We start from the raw sequence: 14972 nt of genomic DNA, 5'->3' as shown, positions 1-14972 counted from the left end.
TTTAGATATGTTTGGAAGATCATTAGTAGCGTTTTTGTAATGTTTTTCTATATACATGTGAAAGAGACCTTTTTACATAATGATCTTGTAAATGCATGTAAAAAGTATTACAAAATCTTGTGCCTGGGTTTAGTTATACAAGGACAGCCTTATTGTCCATAGCATATGCCGCCTCCGATTTCTGTTTAGTGGTTCTTCAAAATGTTGTACCTTGCTGATCTGGTTATCTCACTGCAAACCTAGAAGACAGGAGCTGCTTGGCTGAAAACAAAATATTTTGTACCTTCTAATGATGTATAGTGCAACAATGTATCCAAGTAGCTGGAAACCATATGATCCTTTGTCAATGTGTTAGGTCACAGAAGTGCAGAGACACCCACAGCTTCCTGTTCTGCATGCAAAGATCAATTGAATATACAGCGACAAAGACTGTTTGTAAGGATATTTCACCATCTAGAGTCCTAGGATTCATATAATGATTTACTTTATATTCATTTTAATACTGGGCAATAAAGGTGGAATGGGGGTTCATTTAGAATACTTGTCTTAAAGCCCAACTCCATGTACAAGAAAAAAAAAAAACCCTTGATGAGGAATAATTTGTAATAATTACCTCTGGAAGGCTCCCTCCATCTGTGTGACGGGTCCTTTGCAGCCTCCTCGCTAAGGCACTCTGGTCTGCGGTCCCATGCTTACCTCCTCATATACAATGCAGGACTAATAGCTCTGCATTGTACATGATGACTCAAAGGGCCTGCCCACAACCAGGAGCAGTGGAGAGAAAAGGAGCGCACCAGAGCGTGATAGAACGAGGGGTACGGTAAGTAATACAGCCTTCCTTCACCCACTAGAGTAAGCATTTAAACCTTGCAACGCAGGGGGTGGTATCTGTTTAATCCCCGAGAGGCTGAGCCAGGTGCTGCTCCAGACTCTGGGGTGGATCCCAACATTGAAGTCGGGATCTTTACCCAGCCTGGGCCAGCTGAGTAAAGTCAGCTGACAGTGGGCTTCAGCCGAGAACGAACTGCACTCCTGTGATTTTATTTATTTCAGGTACTTATGTAGCGCCGTCCATTTACGCAGCGCTTTACATATATATATATTGTACATTCACATCAGTCCCTAACCCTCAAGGGGTGTACAATCTAAGTAATGTAATGCATCCCTAACTCACATTCATACATACATATACTAGGGCCAATTTAGACAGGATCCAATTAACCTACCAGCATGTCTTTGGAGTGCGGGAAGAAACCGGAGTACCCGGAGGAAACCCATGCAGGCACAGGGAGAACATGCAAACTCCAGGCAGGAGGTGCCGTGGCTGGGATTTGAACCAACAACCCTAGTACTGCCAGGTGGAAGTGCTAACCATTTAGCCACTGTGCTGTGATCCACAGAAGTACAGCCAAAAGAGCTTTGGCTGTACTTATCCTTTAACTATATAAGATAAGCAGGTGGTACGGTGGGTGTCCTTTTAATAAGTATGTGGGAGTTGTTTGCATATGTATATACATTCTTATTCCCCCCACAGACTCTACAAATAAGCCCCAATAAGGGCTGCAATGGCATGGGTGGAATGTCTGTTGCTTCTTGCTCAATAAAGCTTTGCATGTAAAAGCAGGAAGTGGTGTGTTTTTTTCCCCCAAAAAATGCCAAGAGGATAGTTGACTGAGCCTGGATTCTGCATGCACCCGCTTGTTCAAATGATGACGTTTGAGAAAAGCACTTGTTTTTATGCATATTGACATGATTTTGTAATGTTAAGTGCTCATTCACACCAATCTGATTGGGCTGTGTTGCCCAATGCAATCCCACTGTATAGGCAAGGCAATTTGTCGCTTGTCCTATTGTTGCAGAAAAAGCAGGATAAGTTGCATCTTTATGCAGCATATTGCAACAAAAAACACTGCATTGCAAAACGCTGTGGTGCATAGAGTTTAATGAAATATTAATGCGTGATGAGGAAAGAAAGTGCACTCCGCACACCAAAAACATCACACTAGTTCCAGTTGATTGTAGCCCACAATCACTGCAACAGTCCCCGTCCATGGGAGATCTACAACAGTCCCTTGGATGAAGGCTGTTGTAGTGATTGTTGGCTTCATGTAACACATGCCCGCTGGTGTGAATGGGCCTTGAATATTCTCTATTGATTCAAGTGTGCCACACTAAAACCAACTTCCAGAGGGACTGAGACCTAAAACTGAACACTATACCCCCTGATTGTACAATCTGTGAGCATTCTTCTTTAGGTTTACCAAAACTATGTAATGAGGACAAAAAAGTAGTATCAAATCTGGCTCCTATACTACATAGTTGATAGTAGATCTGGGCAGTGTATAGAGACAATCAGAGTGTACAGTGTATGGTCAGACTAACAGCTCCCTTTTTAAACTTGGCTAGTCATTGCAGGTTTAAATTGGAAGATGCCCACTAGCCCACATTAGATGGTACATGGATGGCTTTTCTACTTTCTTGTTGCTGCATGTGCAGACAGTATTGGGAAAACTCTAGATAAATATCACACATTCAAAAAATAATAAAACTTTACCTGTAAAACTGTAGCATGCAGCCAGTGATCGCCATTCCTCCAGGGACCTGGAAAGACATTCTGCCAATCAGGTTCATCTTATCTCCGGTGTCAGGGTGGAAGGCGGAGTCGTAGAGCTTCTTGGCGTAGTGCAGTTGTTCTATGCTGGTGCCTGGTGGAGAGCCACCTGCTCTGAACACAGAACACACAGTCTAATCTGTGCCAACAGGAGTAGATCTACTGCCAGAATCATCAAAAGTGCTGAATCATGAAAAATAGTTAGGAATATATACAATCATATACTCTATGTTCTTAACCTTCAACAGAAAAATTACTCAAAATATCCCAACAATTTATTACTGTTTTCTAGGACTAATAATCATGTAATTTTTTGGCATGTTAGGTCCTGCTTTAAAGTGACACTAAACTCTGTTTTAAAAAAATATATATATATTCAAGTAAGCATTTTTAACTCAAAAAGTACCTTCTATTGCTCTCAGCTTCCTCCAAATTATTTTTTTTTGCTGCTGCACTCCAACTTTCATTGAAGGGTACCTACATTCATTCTTAGTGGTCCCACGAAATGTAGCCACCCTCTCGCTGCTGAGATGGACTATGGGATTTGTAGTACGCATAGATCAGTGAACATGACCACAACTAATGTGAGAATAAGAAGCAAGCCGAACTCCAAGCAAATATAAAAGACTCAAATGTATGCAACGCCTCATTTATTAATAAGCCAACCAAGGGGTTGTAAACCCTTCCATATACGCAGTGACATGACTGCCCTCAAGTGATACACAAATATGAAACAAATCCTTCTACTTAGGTTGTACCTGTTTACGTGCAGTTTTCTCTTCTCTACAACCCTTCAATGTCCAGAAGTTATAAAGTTTGTCTGCACTGTCATCAAAAAGGGAGTGTAGAGCTGAAGTTACACTCTGCAGAGCTCAGTGAGGAGAGCTCTGAGATCTGATTGGAGGGAAGAGACACACTCCCCTGCACGCAGCTCAAAAGGAACAGATCTGAGTCTGTCAATCAGCTGAAGCTCCCTCCCCTGTCACCTTTTTTCTCTTGGTGTCAGTAACACTTGTCAGAAGTGACTCATGCTAATAGCAGAGGAAAAGAAGCAGTAGACAGAAATGATGCTTCTTGAGACAAGTACACACCATAGAAGGATATGCGTTGTTCATATTTCATGAAGTTTACAACCACTTTAAAAGTATTTTTAAAAGCAGCCAGTGTAGGTAGGTGGAGTAGGAGCTGTTATCTGGCCTCTTGAAATCCTCAGTACAGGGGGACTGGGAGGGGAAGTACAGGCAGCCAATCAGGAGAACTGCATGCAAATATGCTGATAAAAAACATGATGGACCTGTGAGTGATCAATTCAGTGTACACACAAGAGGCAGCCCCCTGACACCGTAGTGCTAGGAGACTCTTGACAAACCAAAATGGACTGTATTGGATGGCAACCATCAGCTCTCTCACCGGTTTGTTGCACCAATGCAGCGCTTTTAAGATCAGGGAATATTGAATCTACACAGACAAAACCAAACCAAAAGGGGCCAATGGCCTAGGGCATTACAGTCATAACTTTATTGAGAGGTTAGCTGATGAAAGTTGACTCACAAGAGTAAATCAGCATTATACATAAACCCAGGAACTGGATAGGTCTTTCAGCTGACGTGCTTCATGGGACAGGCCCCCAACACTAGTTTGAGACATCCATCTCTACTTAAATATATGACCTGTCTTTTGCCCCTCCCACATTGAGTCTTGTACATATAAATACACACTGGGTGGCTAGTGCTTTGAAACTATGTGTAGGTATCCCGGAGTGTTGGCTTCCCAAATATGGTCTCTCAATAGAGGCTCTACTGTTTGGAAGTTCAGCAACAGCATCTGAGGTGTAGACAGTTCGAGGGAAAAATGGCATTGAAGCATTTCCAGTCCTCAACTTCCAGTTTCCAGGTATTAGGCCGGTTTGCTTTCCAGGGCCCGACATTATGTGCTCAGGGGCGTATTTACCACATGGCAAACAAAGCACTTGCCTAGGGCAGCATTTTTCAGGGGGGCAGAACTTCCCCCTAGAAGAAGGGATGAAATAAGGGACATGTACACCACGGGAACTAGGTGGGATCTGAGAGAGGGTGCGGACTGCTTGATGGTGTATGTAGAGCCTGGTTCTCATTCCTGGGGATGTCTGGAGCTGTGAAGATGAGTGTCTCTCTATCACCTGGGAGGAGGGAGGGGGTCAGGAATGGAAGGCTCTCCTAGGTGGGGGTCAGGGATATTTTTGGTTAATGTCAGGCTCTATCCGCAGAAAAGGGAAGGGGAGGTTGTGTTGGTCGGTGTCCGTGGGGGCAGACCATTTTTGTGCTGCCTAGGGCAGCACAAAACCTAAATACACCACTGGCTCCAATACATCCAAGAGCACAGTGGATGGCCACTATCGGCGTATATAATGGCACAAAATGCAAGCCTGTAAGTCTATGTTTTACTCATTGCCTTATGTTTTAAGAACCTTTAAGATGCCAAAGCTCATGATTGTGGAGATGTTACCAATACCATTACTGTTAGTAAATCAGGAAGCTGCATTCACTTCACATAATGTAATAAGTAGACCTGCATCAAGGCTCAGATTTCTGTATTATGAGAGCACCTTACATGAGAAGGGTGCATATGAGATTAAAATGTCATTTTTATTTGCATGAGAGCTTTGGAGTCTGGCCTATTGGGGTGGTGTACTTTGGTCTCCCCTCCCCCTCTCCTATATGGGTAGGGCAAAAGATATACCAGTTTTGCTCTGATGAAGGGGGCATGCCCCTCGAAACACATCAGTCAAAGACCACTTCAGTTGCTGGGTTTATGCACAGTGCTGATTTTACACTCATTGGTTTATTTCTCAATAACATTTTGCACTAGGCCATTGCGCCATTTTGGTTTTGTTCTGTCTGAGCAGCTTAGTGTACATTCAATGGCCAGGTAAATGTATCTTACTGTATAAGAGACATAGCGTGTCTTCTACAATACAGATCTGCCAGCTCACAGCTGTTTTTAAATGTAGGTTTAGTTTTACTTTAACTGTTATCCTGAAGTTGAGCTTTAAGAACAGAAAAGGAAAAAAGACTTGAAGTGATTAATAAGAGAGAAGATTGGAAAACATTTTAAGAGATTGAGAAAATTTGATTTATGAGGAGAGTCATTTGGAGCGTTATTATGTGGAAGGAAATATTTAAATGAAGCTTGCAGAGATTTCAGCAGGTAAACTGAATATTGCTAAATATATTAACTGGTAATAATAATTGCCAATATATTCTTAAGCAGTTTTTATGTTACCAATAGTTTAACAAAAAAAAAAGAGAACACTGAAAATGTGCTGCTGTATGTAAATAACCGGATTCCAATTCTTCTTAATGCACGTTATTAGAATTATCATCATTATACAGGATTTATATATTATTATTATACAGGATTTATATAGCGCCAGCAGTTTGCTCAGCGCTTTACAATATAAAGGGAGACAATACAGTTCCATACAAAAAGGTTAGGAGGGCCTGATCCTTGGAGCTTACAATAGGTTAGAAAAGTAAAGCAAATGTGATTGGTTGCCACAGATAAAGTTGGCCACAAAGTATCGTGTATTGTGCATACATTTTCAGCCCTCTGCCAATAATGGGGAACAGTCTGAACCCAAGACAAAAAATGGAATATATTTCAGTTTACCAGACCTTAGATGTCCTGCCAGTATCACACTTGCTGGCCTAGGGTTGCAACGCTCACTCACTGTAATGTATCTGTGGAGTAACAGCATTGTCTCTCTAGGACAGGTAGTGGGTTAGGACTACAAAATATCACCTCCTTTTCATAACAAAAGGGGGACATGAACTATAGTTCACAGTGGGAACTGGAACAATATTGGACTAAGAGAAAGTAAGTATAGTGTTAGGGTTGACATAAACATTAAACCTGAATTTTTTTGCATAGTTACATTGCAACTACTTGGACCAATGTGAGAATGGATATTCTATACCTGGATGATCCATGTGGAAGCTGAGAATGACTCTAGCAGCCACCACTACTACAGGGATCCTCTCTTCTGGGTCCAGTGTTAGGTGGCTGCCCTGCTGCATAGTAACTGTAGAGCAGCCTCAACCTTTCAACACAGAGGAACCCTTAAAATAAATTTCTGGGAATCCTTACTAAAAATGACTATTTCTACAACTACTAATAAATTAGTGTGATGGTCAATAGGAAGAGTGCTCCTTACATTTGTGGTCATTGAGAAGAATTACCCCCTTACAGATAGCAAAGATGATCAAATGGTGTCATTGGGAACTTATCTGAGAGGCAGAAATTGCTCAAGAAATCCCAGCAACCTCAGGAGGAACTTTGGTAAAGAAACCCTGATGTACAGGGTTGCCTGCTTGGAATGGGTGACAATCAGAGAGTGCCTTGCATTTTTCTCATATAACGCAAATCACTCTCTGAATGGACAAGATGGAGAGCGTGACATCACTGCCCAATCAGAGAACACTTTGCATTCATTGAGAAAAACGGAAAATGCTTTCTGAATGGCGTCCATGCAGAGTGAGCAACCCCCTGTGGTTATTATGCATCAGGGCAGCTGCTTGGCGTGGTACTCGAGAAGTCAGCAAGGATCACTGCAGTAGCAACAGCTACTAAAGTAACTTTCCATTCCACAGAGACTGGCTAGGTATAGACTACACATGCATACATTGGTCCAAGTGTACCTATGCAATAAAAGCACACCTAGAATTCAGCTTTAAATGAGAAGTATGGGATGTTTTTTTTTATTGCCAAATCATAGTTACCTAGGTGGATGCAGCATTGGATGCGATGCTGCATTTGTCTGACCCCCACCAGCTCTAAGCGCGAGACCTCAGCGACCACATGACCACAGAGTTCTCACCGCCACTGTGAGCAGAGAGCGCTGGGATTTGGAGGGGGAGGAAGAGGCTGGCTCAGGCTCTCAAGAGATCGCTGAGAAGCTGAACCAAGTACCGCTCCAGACTCTGGGGTGGATCCTGACTTTAAAGTCGGGATCTTTCCTCAGCCTGGACTGGATGAGTGACATCAGCCAGCTGTCAGCTGAAAATGGGTCACAGGAGTGCAGAAGGAACTGCACTCCTGCGATCTACAGGAGAAGTACAGCCAAAAGAGCTTTGCTTTCTTTCAAGTGAAAAAAAAGTTTTATTTTCTAAGACCCTTTCTAAGACCCTCACGCATCTTTTCTGTCTGTACTGGGTTTCAGCAAGGACTTTGCCCTCCGCATTAAGAAAACATATCTTTTATTCTGTATTTTTGTTAATATAATTTTCCTTATGGCAGCCCTTTTTTTATTCTTGGTTCCTGTCAAACAATGAAAGTGTTTTTTTCCCCTTATTAATCGGTTCCTATTGTTATACTTGCTTTATATTGTTTATCATTAGACGTAAAATGTACAGATTTTACTTTTGGTTTTTATATTTTTTGTTTCTATGAATAAATTGCTTGCTGTTCATATACTCCCAATTATGTTCTGCCTAATGTGGTTGCACATGATTAGCCCATGCAATATCTGATTTAATGGGGGTTTAACTGTCATGGTTCCACATTTATTTAGGAGCATTAATTAAAATAATTGACACCTAATAAATGTCACATGCCTGAAAAAAGTCATAACAGATTCATAGGGGTAATGACTGAATGAACATTTCAGATCTTTAATCTAGACCAAAAGTATTCACAGAGATGGTCAAACTGCTGCATAATCCAAATGATCTGACCACGTATGGAAAGAAGATAACAAAAACTCAACCAATACATCAGTAGGTCAAATTCAGAAGATTTGCTTTAATCTATACCAACCTTTTTGAACCAGGCTGCCTTTTGGGTTCCTCAGGCGTGCCTAGCAATGGCCCCAATATTGCCCAAAAAATGTTGTACAAGCCAGCGAGTAGATCAAGCATGCTTTATTACACAAAACCACAGGTTTTTACTGAGCAACAATACAACCTTGGGCACTGTGCAGGCCAGCCTCCAGCATCCTAACAACCGCTGACATCAATGAGGAGTACATCGGGCACCTGTTAGCTTGGTGGGGGAGAGAAAACGAGGAAGAAGAAATGCTGGAATACTAATAAGTACCAGTGTGCAAAAATGTATTGGCTTTGAAAGAATAAATCATCTTCAGTGTTGAGGGTCCTATGTGTGTGGATGTTTCTGTGATATGTAAAACTATTAGCTTAGTTTTTTTACATTTTAGAAGGGGGTGCCTTGAGATTGCGAATTCATTTAAAAGGGTGCTTTGACTGGAAAAAGGTTGAGAAACAATGACCTAAACAAGGATTTAAATTTGCCTTTAACTTTTTTACACAAGAAGAACCCTTGAAATGATGAGTCTCAGAGAACCCCTTCTAAACGTCATTCATTGGGGATCAGCACCAGCTTGCAGTGGTGGTCAGAATGTCTCCCATGCAGACAGCTAGAAAGATCACTGGTGTCATTCCACTGGCTTTACAAGTAGTGTTGGGCCCCAAATAATGCAGGCACCAACACATAGAGCCATTGCTCAAGAAACCCCTAGCAACATCTGGAGGAACCCTTGCTGAGAATGTCTGATTTAAACACACTTAATTAAATAATAAAAATATGGCAGACTTAATGGACCGTCTGTTTCTGCCATGGGTCTTCTATGTTTCTATCTCAGAAGATCAAGTCCTTTGAATTTGCATGCCAGGGAGAGGATGATTCAAAGAGTTTGAAAAAGAGACAAACTCTAATGCCCTGGTGCCCAACTTGCAGCCCCTGGACCTCAGCAGTTTGTAGTGGGAACACTGATTATGGTAATTGCATTGATTTCTAGCCTCATGTTCTCCTTTTCATTTAGTATTCTGAAGCATATCCCCAGCCAAAAATGTAGCTTGTCCACACTTTCTGACCCTCATTTCCTCTATTAGGTCTGCAGTTTCTGACAGTCCTCTCAAGATCTACATAATTTAACATTATGCAAAGCCCTTTGGTTGTCAGGAGAGCATTTGAGTACTCTTTTAGCTCATAAGCTGACAACCCTTGCTCTAATGTATGTGCAGTCATGGGTCTTTTGCACACGAGGGCCAGATAATAGGGATGCACCAAAATTTTGGTGGGCGAAATGTTTCAGCCGAGAACACCCCTTTCGGCCGTCAGCCAATATGAAAAAAAAGGCACCGATACAGGTGTCCAAAAACCCCACCCCTTCGCCGCCACCGGCCGCCGCTCGGTAGTTCTCAGCCTTACCTGAGAAACCATCGAACAATCCCGGCACTGGGCATAGAGATTACTGAAGGAAAGATGGCCTCCACTCATCTCTATGCCCTTGGAGGACCGGAGCGATGTCACTCCTGGTTCGGGACATTTTCTTTTTTTTCTACAGCACTAGATCAATGCTTTTTTGATCTAATGCTTTACATTGCAGAGGACAGATGTGGGGTCTTATTGGCCCTATATCTCTCCATAAAGAGGACCTGTCACTAATTATTTCTATCACAAGGGATGCATGCATTCCTTGGGATAACAATAAAAGTGATTAAACATTTTTTTAAAGGGACAGTGCAAAAAACATTAAAAAAATCTTAAAAAAAAAAAAAAAAAGTTAAAGTGCCCCCCGTCCCCCCATGCCTGCACGTAGTGGTGAATGCATACATAAGCCATGCCCACATAAGTAAACAGTGTTCAAACCACACACAAAGTATCGCCATGAACATCAGAGCAGAGCAATAATTCTTGCACTAGACCTCCTCTGTGACTTTAAACTACTAACCTGTAGACATTTTTAAAGCATCACCATGGAGATTTTTAAGTACCTCAGTTTCATGTCACTCCACAAGTGTGCGCAATTTTAAAGCATCACATGTTGGGTATCCATTTACTCGCCGTAACATCCCCTTTCATAGTTTACAAAAAACTTGGGGTATAAATTGTGGTTTTTTTTGTTTTTTTAATCAAAGTGTATTTTTTTCCAAAACAATATATATTCATTTTTAAAAACTTGCACTTTTCGGTTTTCAGCCAAGTGCATTTTGAATTTTCGTTTTCGGCATCAGAATTTTCATTTCGGTGCACCACTACCAGATTCCCCAGTCATGTTTGAAGGTTCTGCATCTCCTGGTCCAGAAAGGTGCATACAATGTGAATGCCAACAGATGCTGTAGCTGAGATCTGTTCAGTGTGACTGTACAATGTGGAAGAGATTACCGATCATTTGGGTACAGAATCATTCAAGAATGCATGCCAAGTTCCCTTTTAGATTGGTATGTACAAGGGCCATACTATGGTATAGAAACTCCTGGCTGCCAACCCTGACAAATACCAGGTCAATTTTTATGCCTTACTATTTTTTTTTTAAAGTAAATATGCTGAAAGACTCCATTAATGCCATTTAGTTGCATAAAAAGGGAGTTGGAGTTTCATTAGCAGAGAACTGATTTCCTAAGTGACAGAGCCCTTTTAATGGATTTCACACAAAAAGCTGATCATTAAAATCTGACAGCTTTATTGATCTATGCCAGCCACTGGAGATGTTTTGATACCCAGCTGTCCTCCCGTTGCTTAGCAACAATCTACCTGCATTAACTTGGAAAAAAAAAGGCAAAACTAATTGCAGCACTGTCACGTCTATAACATTTATTTTACCATTTTGCTTAATTTATTGTAGTAAAATGTAAAGATCTGCTAATATAGAACTTTTTTTTTTTGTTTTAGATTTTGTAAAATGCTCATACAGTATCTGTTTGAACGCTGGAGCTGATTATTAACCTGTCTGGTTTGTCTATGGTAACCAGTCAGATTGTCATCGTTGTGCCACCTTTGTGCACAACTACACACAAATCTACAACCCATTGAACACCAACTGCTTACAGGAATGAAGGCGGCTCCTATGTGTCCTTCATCCATGAAGTGATCACAGAAATCAAGGTTGTCACTTTGAAGGTGACCAGTGCTGCCAGCGAGGTGCTTTATACTTGAGTGAAGCTGCTGATTTTCTAAAATTTATTCACAGCCTAAAAGAAGGTTGTCTGCAAAAAGGCCAGCTGTGCAAAAACAGGAAAATTCAAACTGAAGCCTACAGCAAGCCGCCATACACTTGTTCTAATTCTCTACTCAGTACTCAGAAAGAGACAGCTGAAATCTGTCTGTGCTGCATACTGCAAAAATAATATGTAGCCAATAGATTAAAGTGCTTGTAAAGACTGAAGGTTTTTTACCTTCATGCATGAAGGTGAAAAATCTTCTGTGTGTTGCTCCCCCCTACAGCCCCCCAATACTTACTTGAGCTCTATCTCGATCCAGCAATGTGCATGGTAGCCTTGGCTCTTCTGGGTCTCTTTCTACTCATTGGCTGAGATACATGCATGAAGGTGAAAAACCTTCTGTGTGTTGCTCCACCCTACAGCCCCCCCAATACTTACTTGAGTTCTATCTTGATCCAGCGATGTGCATGGTAGCCTCGGCTCTTCCGGGTCTCTCTCTACTCATTGGCTGAGATACATGCATGAAGGTGAAAAACCTTCTGTGTGTTGCTCCCCCCTACAGCCTCCCAATACTTACTTGAGCTCGATCTCGATCCAGCGATGTGCATGGTAGCCTCAGCTCTTCTGGGTCTCGCTGTACTCATTGGCTGAGATACATGCATGAAGGTGAAAAACCTTCTGTGTGTTGCTCCCCCCTACAGCCCCCCAATACTTGAGCTTGATCTGGAGATGTGCATGGTAGCCTCGGCTCTTCTGGGTCTCTCTCTACTCATTGGCTGAGATACACGCATGAAGGTGAAAAACCTTCTGTGTGTTGCTCCCCCCTACTTGAGCTCTATCTCGATCTAGCGATGTGCATGGTAGCCTCGGCTCTTTCGGGTCTCTCTGCTGTCAATCACAGTCAGTGTGGAGAGAGTGGGGGGCAGGGCTGACCTGCACTCTGTCTTATAGACACACAAAGTGGGGCTCAGGAGCAATGAGTGCTCCCAGAGCAAGCAGCTTGGCCTGGGGGCCCTCAGCAGGGGGAAGAGGCCAGGAGCACTGGCAGGGAACACGAGAAAAGGAGGATTGGGGATGCTCTGTGCAAAACCATTGCATAGAGTAGGTAAGTATAACATGTTTGCTGTTTTTTTTTTTTTTTTTAACAAGCCTTTAAAAAGTGTTACTAAACCCAGGACCCTGCATTCACTGTATCTGGGTCTCCCACAGTACACAGAAATTCAATTATTTTAGTAAATATAAACTGTTAAATACCTTTTCTCATCAGCAGTATATAGCAATCTTGTAACTTCTATCAGGGTCCAGCAGAGCACTGGTTAAAGCTGGTAGGAGGAGTTTTCATTCTCCTCTATGAGGCTGAAGGACCCCTGACTCTGTGTCTGGACAGTGCTGATTGGCCCTGTGCTGATCACATGCACTCTTCGAAGAAAAAAAAAAAATCTCTAGCGATACACACCAAACTGAGCATGTGCAGCTCGCCCTCAAGCCTCTGTTCTTTCATGAGATATATTGAGTAGAAGAAGGGGAGGATCAGTGAAGAGAGGATCAAACATCCTTTTTACACAATGCAGAGGATTAACCCCTTAGGTTCCACAGTACGTTTAACAAGCATGCTTTACTGCATATACAGACTGATTTTACTGGTGTGGGTTTAGTAACACTTTAAAATCACTTTAAGGGCCAGTTCACACCACAAAAACGCACTCAGGATACATTTTTGCTTACAGTTCACACCACGCTCTGTTCAAGTGCAGTCTTGATTCAGTTTGCTATGTTTCAGTATGGTTCTGTGCAGAAAAAAAAATGCAGCATGTTCTACTTTTTTTCTGCACCAGAAACTGGCTGCACTGCTGTGAACTAGGGCCATTGGAATTCATGGAAAACACTGTGCATGCATTTTTGATGCAGAAAAAAAAAAAATGCACTGGACTGCATCTAGTGTGAACTAGCCCTTAGGGTAATTCAACCTTTTGCAAAAAAAATATTAACTGCACCCTCACTGATTTAAAAAAAAAAAAAAAAATCCCTTATGATTAAGTCGATGACGAAACGCGTCAAGGGCTGTGACGTCAAGACGCATACAGGAACCGGAAGTCGACCGGCGGCCATTTTGGAAAAGGGAAAAAGACTGTGTGTTGGTCCCTGGAGGTTTCCTGGATGGTAGCTCGGCACTACGATGGTATTTAAAAGCGATTTTGAAATTATAACAATGTGAGCAGCTTAATTAAAGTGTCTTTTTGGATATTACTTTGGCGGTATTACACTATTTGTCCCTCATATGTTTTTACTTATATGGTGCCTATGATATGGAGACATGGAGTATCCTGCCCATATAGTGCCTTATATGCAGTGAAATCTGGGGAAGTACTACAGGAGGGTCCCATCCATATAAAATATTGAAAAGCAGATTTATTGAGGAGTGTTGGTAAGGGTATGCATTCCTTACTATAATAGAAGTGGCACGGTGTGGATTTATTTTGGAGCACTGTAAAGTGATTCACAATACACAGTGTTTTGCACTATTTTTTTGAATTCATGTTTGTTCACTTGATTCACTTCTTACACTAATTACCAAAAGGAAAAATTATATTCCTATTTAGATAATCACTAGAGTGTTGTCACGAATATTATGTTGTATTAAAAAGATAATACACTATGTGATATCTCCTTCTTTTTGAGGTTTTATCATCGTGAGAAAGGATTGGAAGGACTTTTATTTTCATCTGTATATTTTATATAATTTTGGAATTATATAATTTTATTATTTTTTCATAATTTTGGATTTATATTTATTTTTTTGGACTTTTTTTATATATTTTGAACACTTATAGCAAATATAGGTATTTTATGGGGTGAATGGTATAAATTTTGGCACATTTTTTATATTATTGTTTCACATCATCAAGGGTGAATGTGCTATTTGTGTTATGAAGATTTAAGATTTTGTTTTAGTTGAATTTTGTTTTAGTTGAATCTTTGAACTTGTCACTTGTTGTATTTAAGGAAGTGGTATTTATATATATAGTTACACAGTTAGTCTGGCTGAAAAAAGACAAAAGTCCATCCAGTTCAACCATAGAAAAAAAAAAAGTTATAATCCTACACCCACAGTTGATCCAGAGGAAGGCAAAAAAAACCCAGCAAAGCATGATCCAATTTGCTCCTGCTGGGAAAAAAATTTCTTCCTGATCTCTCGAAAGGCAATCGGATATTCCCTGGATCAACTTTACCTATAAATGTTAGTATCCAGTTATATTCTGTGTATCTAAGAAACAATCCAGGCCTTTTTTGAAGCAATCCACTGAGCTTGCCAGAACCTACTCTTGAGGGAGTTTATTCCACATTTTCACAGCTCTCACTGTGAAGAAACCTTTCCGTGTGGTGGATAGTTTTTTTCTGCAGGCGTGAAGCACCATGACTTCGGC

At 41.3% G+C, this 14972-nt stretch overlaps 1 protein-coding gene across 1 annotated transcript in view; it reads right to left on the bottom strand.

Moving 5' to 3' along the window:
• Nucleotides 1-14972, bottom strand: part of SFXN2 (sideroflexin 2) — a 93082-nt gene that overhangs the window by 48895 nt on the left and 29215 nt on the right. The window contains exon 3 of the mRNA XM_089683306.1: nt 2555-2725. Coding sequence (XP_089539432.1) covers nt 2555-2725 — 171 coding nt within the window. The remainder of the gene's footprint in view (nt 1-2554; nt 2726-14972) is intronic.

The sequence above is a fragment of the Staurois parvus genome, unplaced genomic scaffold (assembly GCF_062004578.1).
Source record: "Staurois parvus isolate SC_StPar_1 unplaced genomic scaffold, SC_StPar_1.0 ptg000303l, whole genome shotgun sequence".
Classification (NCBI taxonomy): Eukaryota; Metazoa; Chordata; class Amphibia; order Anura; family Ranidae; genus Staurois; species Staurois parvus.
Note: the sequence above shows the minus strand (reverse complement) of the source record. Positions and strands in the feature narration are given on the sequence as shown.